We start from the raw sequence: 14,152 nt of genomic DNA on the forward strand, positions 1-14,152 counted from the left end.
AGACACAGTTATTTGCACTTGCTGACTGTGTGCGAAGAGCTAAGTTAAATGGAATACGTAATTTCCACTTGGACAAGGATCAAAGCTTATTTGTTTATTTGAAGAGTTTCGGTTGAATTCTCCCAATATAATTTAAACTGAATTCACTCTGTCTCGTAATATAATACCTTTGGAATAATACGATCCCATTTGTATTAGAATTTTGGTTTACTATTAATAGTTACACAAAGCATGGTATTTCGTAGTAACACAGTTACTAGCGAAAATTATTTATAAATAAAATACTGCAAATCATTCTCTCAGATGATTAATCCTATCTGTCGTCACCAGTTTATATAAATCCGAACCCAAGATGCTTGGTAATTGGATCCTTTTATGACGTAAACCGTAGGCGGTGGATAATGTTCCTCAGTTTTCACGACAGTTATATTGCACAAGTATGGCGTCCGTGGTTTTTGCTAAATGGGAATAAGGACGTTTTTGGCCTCTTTAAAAACCAAGTTTCCTGTCGAATAGACTAATAAAATATTTTACTGAAAAGGAAATTTGATCATAAACTGCATGATGTGGGATTTGTCTACCAACTATAGAATGGTATGATTTTATCCAGCAGCTTTCAGAAGGTATCTTTACGGGGGGTGTTGTAAATATGTAATTTGTATCACTGAAGAAGTGAAGATGTGAATGAGATGTATCTCCTTAAAACACTAGTATTGTACCAAAAAGTGTCAAAGAAGCAGTAGATAATTTTAGAAGCACTAGAATCAGATATCGCACGGTAGAATAGGATGCACACTTCATTGTGCAGAATTTCGTGTAAAACGTTGTTTTGCATGCGAATTTTCTAATGGCTTTCAAATACGTCTCTTATTGACTCTGAAAATATTTTGGCTGAACAATAAAAATTATACGTCATTGGCATTGAATTGAAGGTGCCCTGTACCACTTTTATTTTCTGCGCTATTTATCTCGTTTCTTGCGACCATCGGTCGTTCACCAGCAATGCGGATCTATGCGTGGAACATCGATATAAGCATTCGTAATACCCAACGTGTGAATTAGAGTGTGAGATAGTTTAGCACGCGATGCATCGAGTGAAAGAACGCGTACTCCATAGATGTGTTCGGCGAGTTGTGAAATTGGACTGTTTTTTAAAAATTATGGCAAGTGTGAAATTCTTAGCTGGATTGTAAGTAAGATTACTTACAGTTGTGTCAAAAAGTTGAACAGATGATTAAATTAGCTCTGCCTCTCAATAGATGGCGTTGATTTAATTTCACAGTATTTCATCTTTTCATAGTGCCTGTCTGTAACCCCATACTTACATCAAATTAAATTCTGAGCGTTGACGCTCATTAGATAGGCATTTTATTCATCGAATTTACTATTCTAATAAGATTTTTCCAACACCAAACTATTGAAGCTATTAATATTGTCGTTCATGTTTTGATAATAATAACGGCTAACAAGATAGTAATATAAAGGTTAAATGTGAACTGACGATAAAGAATATTTTGTCCCGTTTAACAATACCGTTTATCCTTAACTCGCCTGCTGTGACGCGAAAAGGATTCGCCCCTTTCCTTTTATGAGGCAAATATTGAATGCGGCAGATGTTACTCCTTTATTCACCTATAAAATCTTTCAAAGCCCCACGAAGTTATTAAGTTGTAGGGAGTTTACGGCGTGGCGTCTGGCTTTACAACAGCTACCTTAACGGTTTTCTTTAAATTTTTATCTCTAAGAATATTTTTGAAAGAGTACATTGGGATCTGAGTTCCCTCGGGTTCGACAACTGATAATTTTCAGCGTTGAAATTGCTTTCAGTTCCTTATTACCTACTACATTGGTAGCAGCGAACCCTGTCTCATTAAAAATGTTGTTACACAGGTCATCCAACCTTCAATCGGCTCTATCAAATATTCAATAGAGACAAATCCCAACTAATCCCAACTAATATTATAAATGCGAAATAATATTATAAATGCGAAAGTAACTCTGTCTGTCTGTCTGTCTGTTACGCTTTCCCGCTTAAACCTCGCAACCGATTTTGATGAAATTTGGCATAGAGATAGTTTTTATCCCGGTTTTTGAAACAGGGACGCGCGCGATAAAGTTTTTCTGTGACAGACAAAATTCCACGCGGGCGAAGCCGCGGGCGGAAAGCTAGTAAAGTAATAATATTGGCAACCTTTTTTAGCTTGATTTAAAAAGAACCGCAAGTGTGTTGTCATGTCAACAATAATTTGATCAATTTATATTGCGTTTTTTATCGGAGTTCATTTAGCGTCTTAATATTATCCTTTTATTTGATTCTCTATTGCTATCTTTTCACGACCCGTTTGAAGTTACCAGACTAGTATAAAAGTTTCATAGTCGTGTAAAAGCGTATTGTGCAGTCTCCTTATAGCCTGAACTTCTAGTCGTCTAGACTTGGGATTTACTGGATTAGTGAACGCTATTACCCTTTGTGCTTGTCCGACGTTAATGAGTTGAATTAAAACAGGTATTTTTGAATGAATAGATGCAGACATCTGTATCTGTAGTCGTAGTAACTCGTACTTTTACGTTATTGTTAGCTTTAGTTTGAGCTTCTGTTCTTTATGACGTTTTATTACATTCAATTATCATACCAATTATTATTATAGCAATTATACCTACTTGAAAATTATAATTCTCATCATCATCCTACGTACGGCTTCTTTCAAGAACCTCATCTAAAAATATCGAATGCCATAATTTGCACGGTCCGTCAAGTTATCGTTACAGACGTGGTTAATCTCGATTTGCCTAACTTGAGCACATCGTTTCCACGTGACTGACTAATACGGTATTAAATTAAGTACAATGTCAATGCCAATTACATTTTATCGTAGACATTGCCTTTCCTAAGCCCGTCCGAGGCCAGGGCTCAGAACGTGTTCACACAATAGGTTGGTAGGTACAGTAGGGTCAATGTCCTATCGCCATTAATTTGTGGAGGCTGTGTGTCCTATGTCAGTTTTGTTTTGTCAGTGTCAAAGATCTGGTGTCAGATTTTACGATAGTCGACACAAGCGCGCTTTGGTTTTAAACCAACCAGTTTTCACGAATTCTCATGGCTATTGAAGATAATAGCCGAGACCGACTGCTGTCGCTTTTTTTCGAAAAGAAGATTTTTTATTATAGCCATTGTAAATGTTAGTCTATTTGTCATAAGCTCAACTAATTTTAAATGGCACAACTTAAAATGGTAAATGGGTGACTAAAACACATCTGTGAAACTGTGAATCATCCATGTCCCGTTTCTGACTGGCTATCTCAACTGAAACAATTTAAAAACGTGTTATGCCTTTCATCGATGTCTATGTATTTGGGTCAAAATCCACTTTACTTTTGTGAGACACTTGGCTTTTATTCTGGCATTTCGACATATTTAAAATTGTTCTTATCGCCCAGCGTACTGTATTTCTCTGCATTGTAGTCAACTTATATACTTGAACGGCAGAAGTAAGGGTTTGACGTAAACAATCCCACAAATGCAACCTAAGGAGCTAAAGTTCAGAAGGCAATTTCCTTTGCACACGGTTAGGTGACCGTTATGCGTCTCGATTTTCGCACGTGTTGATAGTGACACGAGGATGACGTTAACCAGCTGAGAATGCTACAAACAATACTCTACATAGTAACGTGATACGACGAGGTGCTAATCAATGAAGTGGCTAATTGTATTAATATACTTGGTAGCTTGAATGCTACATATTGTTTTATGATTACAAAAATATATTTAAGACAACAGTACAGACAGTAGATTACGGTTCGTGTCGGAGAACATATGGTGCATTATCTGGTGCAGAACTATCCAGACGAATTCTTCAAATAAGAGGCTAATACCCTTTCTGTGATCTGACCTGTGCCCTCTTATTACAAAAAGTTAAACTCTAGTTACATTTAGTATGGAAATGTTATTAATATTAAACCAGTGTTCATGGCGGGTTTATCTTTTTTGCAATAGGACCCTAGTGACTACGATAACTGGCTTATCAAGTACCAACAAAAATACAGGAAAACTATTCACCTTCTTGTCAAAGTTATGGTTCCAAAATAAATAAAAACATATTTGTTTTGTCTATTAATTTATCTGCACACAAAAGTTACGAAGATTGTATTCCCTATCCAAGAAGACTCGAAGAAATATGAGAGAGCACGCACTTGAGTTACTCAACCGAGCGTCCTATTAATGTAATTAGTAGCCTCTGGTGGGGTTACCGTTCAGATAACCGATTTGCTTTATTACGCTAGCCAAGCGTGATTGCGAAACAGTAAATAACTCATTAAACTCACTTAATCGCCTGTTTGACACGATTACGATCTTGTGTGGAAAATGTTGGGTCTTCTTTGTTTTCTGGAGTTACTTCATCATTAGTGATTTGATTTTTGAGATAGTCTGGTGTCTTTGGAATTTGTTCCGATAAGATGGGCAACAAACCATTCGGTTGCCGTCGTACCTGAGTGATTTTGTAATTAATGAGAGTTGTGGAAGACTAGTTTGTCATCTACAATTTAGATTCGGTAATGAAATAAATGTTAATAAAAGTTGGTTATTTTTTCTCTTGAAGGCTGGCTGGGATGGGATGGGATGGAATTTAAATGTTGTAGTTTCATAAATGTTTTTGTGGTCAAAGTGGAAATTCAAATTATGCAATTGACGCAAATTGGCCAATGTCACTCATTCGGGTCAAACATTTGCAGCAACATTCCCATGCGTTACCAGGAGGTGCACAATAGAACAAAGGCTGATGTTTCGCTCGAAACGTAACGTTTCCCTTCTTCGTACCACCATAAATTAAACATCATTGTTTGCTTTCTTTGATTCCGTCAGTGACCTTCCAGACGTCATTCGTATGTTTACTTGATTGAGGATGTGTACATAAACCATAAATCGTTCGTATTCTTTCTTATTCTCATGTTTTTCTGATTTCTTCTTGATTGGTTATAAACTCCTTATGAAATGATTTCATCGTATAAATTACATATTAATTACTACGATTTAAATTAGCATTGCAAATTTCGCTTATACACACATGTAAAGGCGTAAAGTATGGGAGGAGTATGTAGTTATCTCATGCAAATGTTATTTTATTATCCTGTACTCTAAAAGAAGCGTTTACCACCTTCATTGAATACATTTACACCAGAAGCACTATCCTGCCGCACAATTTATAAACGCAGTAAGTACCACTTACTGCATTTATGATTGTTTTGAATATTCTGAATCCTGACATCGCGATCTATAAGAATCAAAGACCCGTTTTTTTCTATCTATCTTAGAACGGAAGATACATATTATCATAAACGCAGTAAAGAGCATATTTTAGGTTTCTTCACATACTATGTTAGCAGTAAGAGCACATAATAACTTAATATTACGTGAATACTCGCGCTTACTTAATTTGCTACACAGTAATAGTGCAGTATGTGCCAATTACATCATTCTTATTATGTTTCTACAATTGTTAAGTTCACCTTGCACATAGTATATGTGCAGTAATTCCACTTAAACACACACTGATATTATGTTTCCATAGGAAAAACAGATGACTTGTACTTAATATTAATGCAGTAATTACAATTATACTGCGTACATACTAAGGATTGTCAGAGTGCTGCCTAGGTGTTAACATGTTATGAACGCAGTGGCTGACTCTTACATTATTGGAAGAAGTTGAAAACCTGTCCAAATGACAAATCTAGCCGAAGACCCAAGAGCTAGATTGACCCGACACTATACCGAAGATATCCCGGACGTGTCTGTACGAGATTAGAATGGCTCTCAAACAGCTGAAAAACAACAAGGCACCGGGCGATGATGGAATCACGGCTGAGCTTCTGAAATCAGGCGGAACGCCGGTACTAAAGGCTCTTTAGAAGCTATTCGATTCCGTCATCCTTGAGGGAAAAACGCCTACGGCATGGCACAGAAGTGTGGTGATACTCTTCTTCAAAAAAGGCAACAAAACCTTGTTGAAGAATTTATTTTATACCCATCTCACTTCTGATTCTGTTTTTGAGAGTCATCATGAATGGTTTCACGCGACATCTAGCCTCCCGAACAAATCGGTTTCCGATAAGGCTTTAGTACGATAGACCACATACTTATCTATGGCAGAAAACTGAGGAGAATAATCAGCAACTTTGTCTGGCATTTGTGGTCTATGAGAAAGACTTCTCTCTTCAAGCTACAGTCTCTCCAACGGTGCCAAATTTACTATAGATATAATCGTTGAAGGGCTTGTACGAATAGGCCACAATGTCAGTCCGTCTCCGGGATCAGGACTTCAGTTGCAGCGAGGGGTCAGACAGGGAGATGTCATATTTCTAAAACTGTTCACTACCACTCTGGAAGATGTTTTCAAGCTTCTGGACTGGAGCGGATTGGGCATAAATATCATCAGCGAGTACATCACCCATCTTTGATTCGCGGACGATATCGTAGTCATGGCTGAGAACGTGGAGGATCTAAGCTCAATCCTCGATTGCCTCAATAGAGCCTCTCAACAAATGGGTCTTTAATGGACAAGACAAAAATCATGTCAAATGCCGTGCTGTACCCACTCCTCTGAAGGTTGGAGACACTATAAGTTGTCTGATGGCCGCTGGGGCAGGAAAGTTCTTGAGTGGCGACCATGAGCTGGAAGACGCAGCTTGGGCAAGCCTCACACTAGGTGGACCGATGATCTGGTGAAGGTCGCGTCAGGTGCCTGTATGCGAGCGGCACAGGACCGGTCTTTGTGGAAATCCTTGGGGGAGGCCGTTGTCCAGCAGTGGACGTCTTTCGGCTGAAACGAACGACCGAGTCTTTATTTTATTAGATTGGTATATTTAAGATCTAAAAGTGGGTGCCATATCTTAATTTTTGATTGAATAACAAGCGATCTCAGCAATTATTTTGTAATACTTGTTTCATTTACCCCTTGATTATTTGGGAAAGTTCAACATGAAAGCGTTATTGGCTTATGATAAGTGCAGTATAATTGTATTATTACTGCGCATTTAAAGTTTTGATAAATTATTTTGATTCACACTCCCACTCATAAATGCAGTAAGTTGTAAAGATACGGCGCATATATTACGTTGTAAGAACTAAAATTTAAATCAATCATTTAACACATGTACCGTAAGTAACGAAAACTACTGATAAACGCAGTAAGGAACAATCATACTGCATTCATGGGTAGTAAGTATCGAACGAAAACTTAGTTAATCCATAACATAAACAGTTTTTTAATAATTTTAAATACAAAATATTAATTAAAATACAAAAACCTCATATCAAAATAAACTTTGAGTTTAGCTCTATAAGCCCATATATTTTTTTTTACAAATATTTGCGTAACTAATTGTAGACACCCCAAAATAAAATTTCAACTTTGATCGCGTTTTTTTCGAAACTGTTCACGTGTTACTTACTGCGTTTATAAATTGTGCGGCAGTATCATAGAAGACTATCCAAGCTAGATTAGACCTCATGTAAGTGTTGTAGACGAATGTACTAAAAATAATTTTCTCTCTTTTCCAGTTCGACTTTTCGCCACGCCGGTTTTACCACTGCCAACTATTCCGCCCTTCAACGTGCTTAATGTCGCAATGCTAGACAACTATTTTGATAAGAAAAACGCTCAAGCCTATAGAAAATTAGAGAGGTGTTGGCGCACGTGACGTCACCGCCGAAAGGAGGGCGACATGAGCCAGTCGCAGGATGAGGCCCGGGCGGCCCGGATACAGAAGTATAAAGAAGAAAGAAGAAAACAGTTAACAGCTAGGACAGCAACGCTGTTTTCTTCGAACGTCACTGAAAGGTGTGTAGAGAGAGAGACTTAATCACGTTTAAATATTTATCCAAATATGTAATCATCGTAACTTCAACTAACTACCATATTCGTTATAAGTTATTCACGATCCACCACTAATTACCTTCTTTTATAATTTCAGACGTCCGAAGAAAGCCGCCGGCCGGTCGCAATCCGATGACGCTGCGGAACACCTCAAGTCTTCTTCGGAGCTGAACCTCAACACAGCTTCCACTTCAGTACCCATCAGAACCACCCGCACTTCACGCCTGAGAGCTGCCGCCGCCACCCACTCCGATTCCTCGCCGTCTCCTAGAAAATCCAACAGAAGCTCTTCAGTCCAATCCCTGTTAGAAGACGCCAAGAAAACACCCAAGAGTTCCAAAGTCATAGACAGAGACAAACAAAGACAAGCCACCAACAGAAGGCAAAGCAACGAAAAGGAAAACGTGAAAAGCCCGCCTGCGGCTCATTCTGATAAAGATATTGGTGCTATTAAAACGAAATCGAAACATTCCAGTCGTAAAAATATTTTAGAAAAAGACAAAAGTAACTTTTTATTGAATAGTCCTAAAGAAAATGTTGACGATAAATACGGTACGAAGTTAGATGAGAAACGAAAGAGGAATTCCGTGACGGATAATAAGTTAGATAGTCAGAAGATTGAGGATAAAATCGAGAAGTCAGTTTATGTTAAAGATGAAGAGATTTTTAATGATATCTTAGGAGATAAGGTGTTGTCTGACAGCCTGGATAAACAGAACATCGAGGATCTGTTCAATGACCTTGTGGTTAGTAACACAGTCGTCCACAATGACATCGAAGTTGATTTGAGCGATGCGGATGAAACTACGAGGCTGACAGATGGTCACAAAGCTAACATTCCTGCGGAAGAAGCGAAAGGAGCCAGCAAAGTTGTTAATGTAGTGAAATTAGAAGATAGTGGTGTGCCAAAAGTTGTAAAGGAAGATGTGGGAGGATTGTTAGGGGCCGTGTGTGTTCGTAAAGTAGAAAGATTTAGTGAATTGCTCAGTAATTTATGTTCGCCGTGTGAGGCCGATATCTTATTCGAGGACATTTTGGTTGAGAATGGGATCGATGGAGATGGCAACTTGGTGAGTACTTAATTATAAATTTTAACTACTTAAAAAAATAAGGATGTCATGTACAGTTCGCTCCAATATAAAATATCGTTTTTGCAAAAATCGCTGACCTACATTGATAGTTGACACCAAACTGTCCCCTATTGCTCTGATGATATGCTCAATACTGTCACAAAATTATATTGGTTCGGACTATACCTACTATTTTAGTGATGTCTAAAACTTTTGTTCTTGCAAATAAATGTAATGCACTCTAACTTTTTAAATCAAATTATAACAAAGCGGCAGTTCAATGTCAACAACGATAGTGGTTAACAACACACGACTCTATGTATGACCTCATAGTGGTAATAATAAGTTTGCATAACTTCTTTGTTGAAGTAAATGCTATAATGACATTACGCATAGAGGTTTAATATACGTCCTTGTTATTAGATATCGCTAATAACGTTTGTTCGAATAATCGTATAGAACCGTATAAGGTAGTGGAACTGTAGTTATTTATTACTAGCTTTCCGCCCGCGGCTTCGCCCGCGTGGAATTTTGTCTGTCACAGAAAAACTTTATCGCGCTCGTCCCTGTTTCAAAACCCGGGATAAAAACTATCCTATGTTCTTTCCCGGGACTCAAACTATCTCTATGCCAAATTTCATCAAAATCGGTTGCGAGGTTTAAGCGGGAAAGCGTAACAGACAGACAGACAGACAGACAGACAGACAGACAGACAGACAGACAGACAGACAGAGTTACTTTCGCATTTATAATATTAGTTGGGATTCAATGTCAGCAGTTCAAAGTCAAAGCCTTAGTTTATTTTTAACTAGCTTTTGCTAATCCGTTCAGCAGTTTTTGCGTGAAAGAGTAACAAACATCCAGACATCCACACAAACTTTTATAATATTAGTAGGATGCGCTTTTTATCATTAATTTCAATAGATATAGTTGCATTTCTTGGAACAACATAAAAATGAGACAGATAATACTTAGTTTAAGTGCTTATATCTGTTATCTAGTAGCTGAAGCACAATATCTGCATAGGTATACCTACTTTAGGCTAAGTAGTTCACGTGATTGTAATTATTTGGGTTACATTTCATTATTGAAATCTCTGAGAATTTTTTTCACGAAACTGTTTCCATTTCTTGTTCCTATCGCTGCTATTCCTGTGTAGCCAGGAAAATCCAACCAGTGTAGGTCGAGTGTTCCGGGGGACAGATACATTGTCATTGGACCCGCAACGAAATTAATCGGAAGAACATAGAAGGAGTTCCTAGTTAGGTTCGGTGAGAACTGTGGGCACGGAAGCTCTAGCATTAAGGGAAAATATAACTTCCAATTTCTTAAATAGCCGCGATCGTTTTAAATCACTTGTTTGTCAAACTTTTTCGTCCAACTGTACCTATTGCCCAAAGAGTCTTAAATGTCAACTCGATAACACTATGCTAATCCTCCGTCGCCGCAATCTCGTGGCCAACTCCACCTTTCGCCAATTAATAAATAAGCCCCCGATTCGGGTCAGATGGACCGTTATGTTAAGATGATCCGTGCAGGATCATCTTAACAGGTTTCTACTGGATTGGGATTATCTGTAAGACACGGCAAGTGCATTAATATCGTACTTGAATTGGATTAACATTTTGTAAGGCTTCGGATAACGTCTTGGTTGGCCACTTTACATGTTAAAGTTTGAACAGGGTCAAGTCCTCATTTGAATAAATCTGTTCTACTTTTTCATTATATTCGCTATAATGTTCGCCCTATTTAGTGATTCTAGTTCCTGCTTTGCCCCACATGTCTCACATCTCAACTCCGGTAATCAGAGCCATATTCTGTCACCAACTTTTTCGTTGTAAGTTTGAGGATCTTGTGGCTTGAACGGTTTTCTTGATCCTGGAGTGAATGGATACTTCATCCCAATTTCTTGCTTCAAGCAGTCACTGTGCAGTTATGCATTCTATGACTGGGTTACATCCTATACATTTAATTTTATCATACAGAATTGCCATTATTCTTGCACGAAGAATGCTTACGATGTTCGTTTCAGCCAAATGACGTCCACTCCTGGACATGGCCTCCCCAAGGATTTCCACGACAGGTTTTGCGCTGCCCTCATTATCCGTGACCTTCACCAGATCGTCGTTCCACTTTTTGCGAAGCTTACGATATTATTGGAATTATAATGACGACACTCGTAACAAAATATCCTAGAGATAAGTTTATTTGTAATGCAAAATAAGCATTTGTTTTTGAGGGCTTGTGACATTTATCCCAGAAATAGTAGAGATCCTCATAGACTGGTTCTGCAAGATACTCCAAAAACCATGCAATACAGCAAAAGCTGTTTGACTATGTGCGTAAAGGTTTTTAACAATATACCCAAAGAATTTAAAGAATTAAATATTTATCAATTTAAGGCGCATCTTTATAATTGGCTTGTCTCACAGAACTTCTATGACATTAAAGAATTATTAACTGTAAGGCCCGGCTAAACTTTGAGCATTGTTTTGAGTTTTCTTTACTATAATTTGCATGCTTAATAAAAAAAAAAAAAGTCCTTTTTTACGAGGAAAAATGCGTTGAATCGCATACCTACCCTGCGGGGACAAGGTAGGTTATATGGGGCTCACCTAGTCAGAAGGACGAGGCATACCCACTAAAAAGACCCCAGTGCTCCGTCACTCGCCGTGATTGGGAGGAAACTGTGGGTTTCCGGATAAAGCCTTCTCTACCACAGCCCCTCTCGGCGATTGCCCTCCTACACGGCCCTACAAGCCGCCCAGGACAGGGGGGGACAGGAGCAGCTGGGAGCACACAGCTGTTCCCGTCCGACGGTGGTGGTGACTTGTGCAATGCAGGCGGCGGCGCCTCCACGCCTCCGGCCCGCATATTGTCGCCTCCTCTGACCCCTCCGCCGTTGCTGGAGCGAGGGCGCGTTTAGATCATATTCACGCTCTCGCTCCGCGGCCTCCTTCTGACCTTCTGAGACATCACGTCTTCACAGAAGGAGGCCATTGCCACCCAGGTCGTTACAAAAGTCCTACATCAACCCTTGCCTCTACATAAGTTAATTCAGTTCCGATTCTCTCATATGATCCAGCGATGTAGCTTATAGCATGTATGATCTTAATAAACCGACCAGAGAAGAGGTGATTGCCTTAAAGCCTGATCCTGCCAAATATTCAAAATTTTTCCATCACCCAAACAGGAACATTTCATTATGACACCGGTGAATTTTTAAAAGGGCAATTAAAATAGATGATCATTTGCCCACTTCCAGTGCGTTAATAAAACGCGTTAGTTCAACTGCGGCAATTGCCACATGCTGAATCCAAATTAATTGTCTGTTCATCACATAATGTAAATAAAAGTAGCAGATCCCTTTAGTAGATGAAAAAACATCCTTGTTTATATCCTACTAATGCGTTATCGCTACAACTATGTTCATCCATTATAGTCAGTTTTAAAACAAGTTCAAGTGATACTTAATGTAATGAAATTAATTACAAATAGAATAAAGGACATGAAATCCAACTGGACAGGTGCCTAGTTGCCATAAATTCTAGCTTTGTTCATTCCTAAGAAGATAATCCCCAACCCGTCTACCCAAGGCCAAATCCCCTACAGCCTCTGGTAAAGTTGGTCCTGTAGTAGAGACTAAATTACCTGATAATTATAATACAGAATTCCTTACCTACTGCCGACTTCGAAAAATTACTAATGCCCGCCACGTTCTAGAAAACGGTGGACGATCTGGTCCTATTAACAATTCATAATTAACTAGCTACCCCGGCTAACTTCAAACTGCCTGCCTATGTTCATCAGAAATAATATAGGTTCTAATGGGTAAAGAATTTTTCAAATCGGTCCAGTAGTTTCGGCGCCTATTCAATACAAACAAAGAATCAAATCTTTCCTCTTTATACTATTTGTGTAGTGAAGTGAGTGAGTGAGACAAGTGACCCATCTCTCCCTTCCTATTGTGCGTTTATGGTGTCACTAATTGGGCCACACTAACTGCCAAATTAACGGTGATGGTTGCCCAATTTGTTCGATGGACGTGCCATTGTTATTGTCACTAATTTAATTAATTAGTTTTATTGGTTTGAGTTAAGGAAACAGTAGTTATTTAATTCGCCGTTAATTGGAGGTTAAGATGTCGTTAGTTGATGTTGTTTTGGTTTCTGATTGTAAATAAATATTACTGCTTCTTAGTGAAGGATACTTTTTGATAGGAGATAAGACCGATCACTGTGTCATCTTATCCATCCACTAGTAAATTAGAGTGATTTTAGAACAAAGATGTAGTCTAGGAGCACAATACAAAAAATTACTCGGTTCATTATTACAACTGAAATTTATTTCCTTTTTCTGTATGCTGATAAATTTGAGAGATCTTACATTATTTAATGCTAACTTTTTTGACTGTCAGAGCCGTGAAGAAGTACAACAATTCATGTTATTTATAGTTTTCACGTCTTCTTTTTATTGTCATTCGTACATGTAATAAAAGTTGTTTTTCGATGTACAATTGATTGAGAGCGGAAAGGCATCACATAGATCGTCATTACAACAATTTCGTGTTGTTCCAAATTAATACAACCTATGTACATATTCCAGCTTATCTGACTACTTTTGTTGTTGCAAAAATATACTTATTACAACTGCTCAAGATGCCAAAGTTGAAAGCTTGATGTGCCATCAGTACTTGAAATGTTTATCGCGCATGTCAATTGCAATGGCCAGACCAATAATATTCGTTTACCAGTCGAACTTGACCCGTTACAGAACCACGTACGGCATGAATCTGCTCAACCTTCACCTTTAAGTTGAGATAATCTTCGTGATAACACAAGGCTGTTAATTCAGTAGGTTCAGGTTTTGGCAGTCCGGAATGTTCTTTTTATTTTGTTTATGGCCAGGTCTGGGATTTTTAAGTAATATTGCGGACATTGTTGTTAGTCATACAATAGTTCAGATAGATAAGTATGATTTTAGACTAAGACCCATTGTAAGACTGTTTTTTTGTCCCAAATAAATGAAAAAAAAAAAAAAAAATTATGGCCTGTACCTCCTCAATGAGTCCGCCATAGTCAGTCACTTTAGAATTCTCTACACGGCATGGGAATCTTATGGGTGATCTAAAGCATTTTTCCAGCTATTGCTCTAATTCGACTTTATTAGCCAAAAGAGCATTTCTTTTCAACCGACTTCAAAAAAGGA

The 14,152-nt window shown here is 38.3% G+C and overlaps 1 protein-coding gene across 1 annotated transcript in view; it reads left to right on the forward strand.

Moving 5' to 3' along the window:
- The window catches only part of LOC114358692 (uncharacterized), a 211,595-nt gene that overhangs the window by 12,343 nt on the left and 185,100 nt on the right, over window positions 1–14,152 (forward strand). The window contains exons 2-3 of the mRNA XM_028312712.1: window positions 7,559–7,838; window positions 7,972–8,944. Of these exons, the coding sequence (XP_028168513.1) occupies window positions 7,723–7,838; window positions 7,972–8,944 (1,089 nt within the window). The 5' untranslated portion in view covers window positions 7,559–7,722. The remainder of the gene's footprint in view (window positions 1–7,558; window positions 7,839–7,971; window positions 8,945–14,152) is intronic.

This window comes from Ostrinia furnacalis, unplaced genomic scaffold (genome assembly GCF_004193835.3).
Source record: "Ostrinia furnacalis isolate ACB-3 unplaced genomic scaffold, ASM419383v2 OfSCF4102, whole genome shotgun sequence".
NCBI classification, from domain to species: Eukaryota; Metazoa; Arthropoda; class Insecta; order Lepidoptera; family Crambidae; genus Ostrinia; species Ostrinia furnacalis.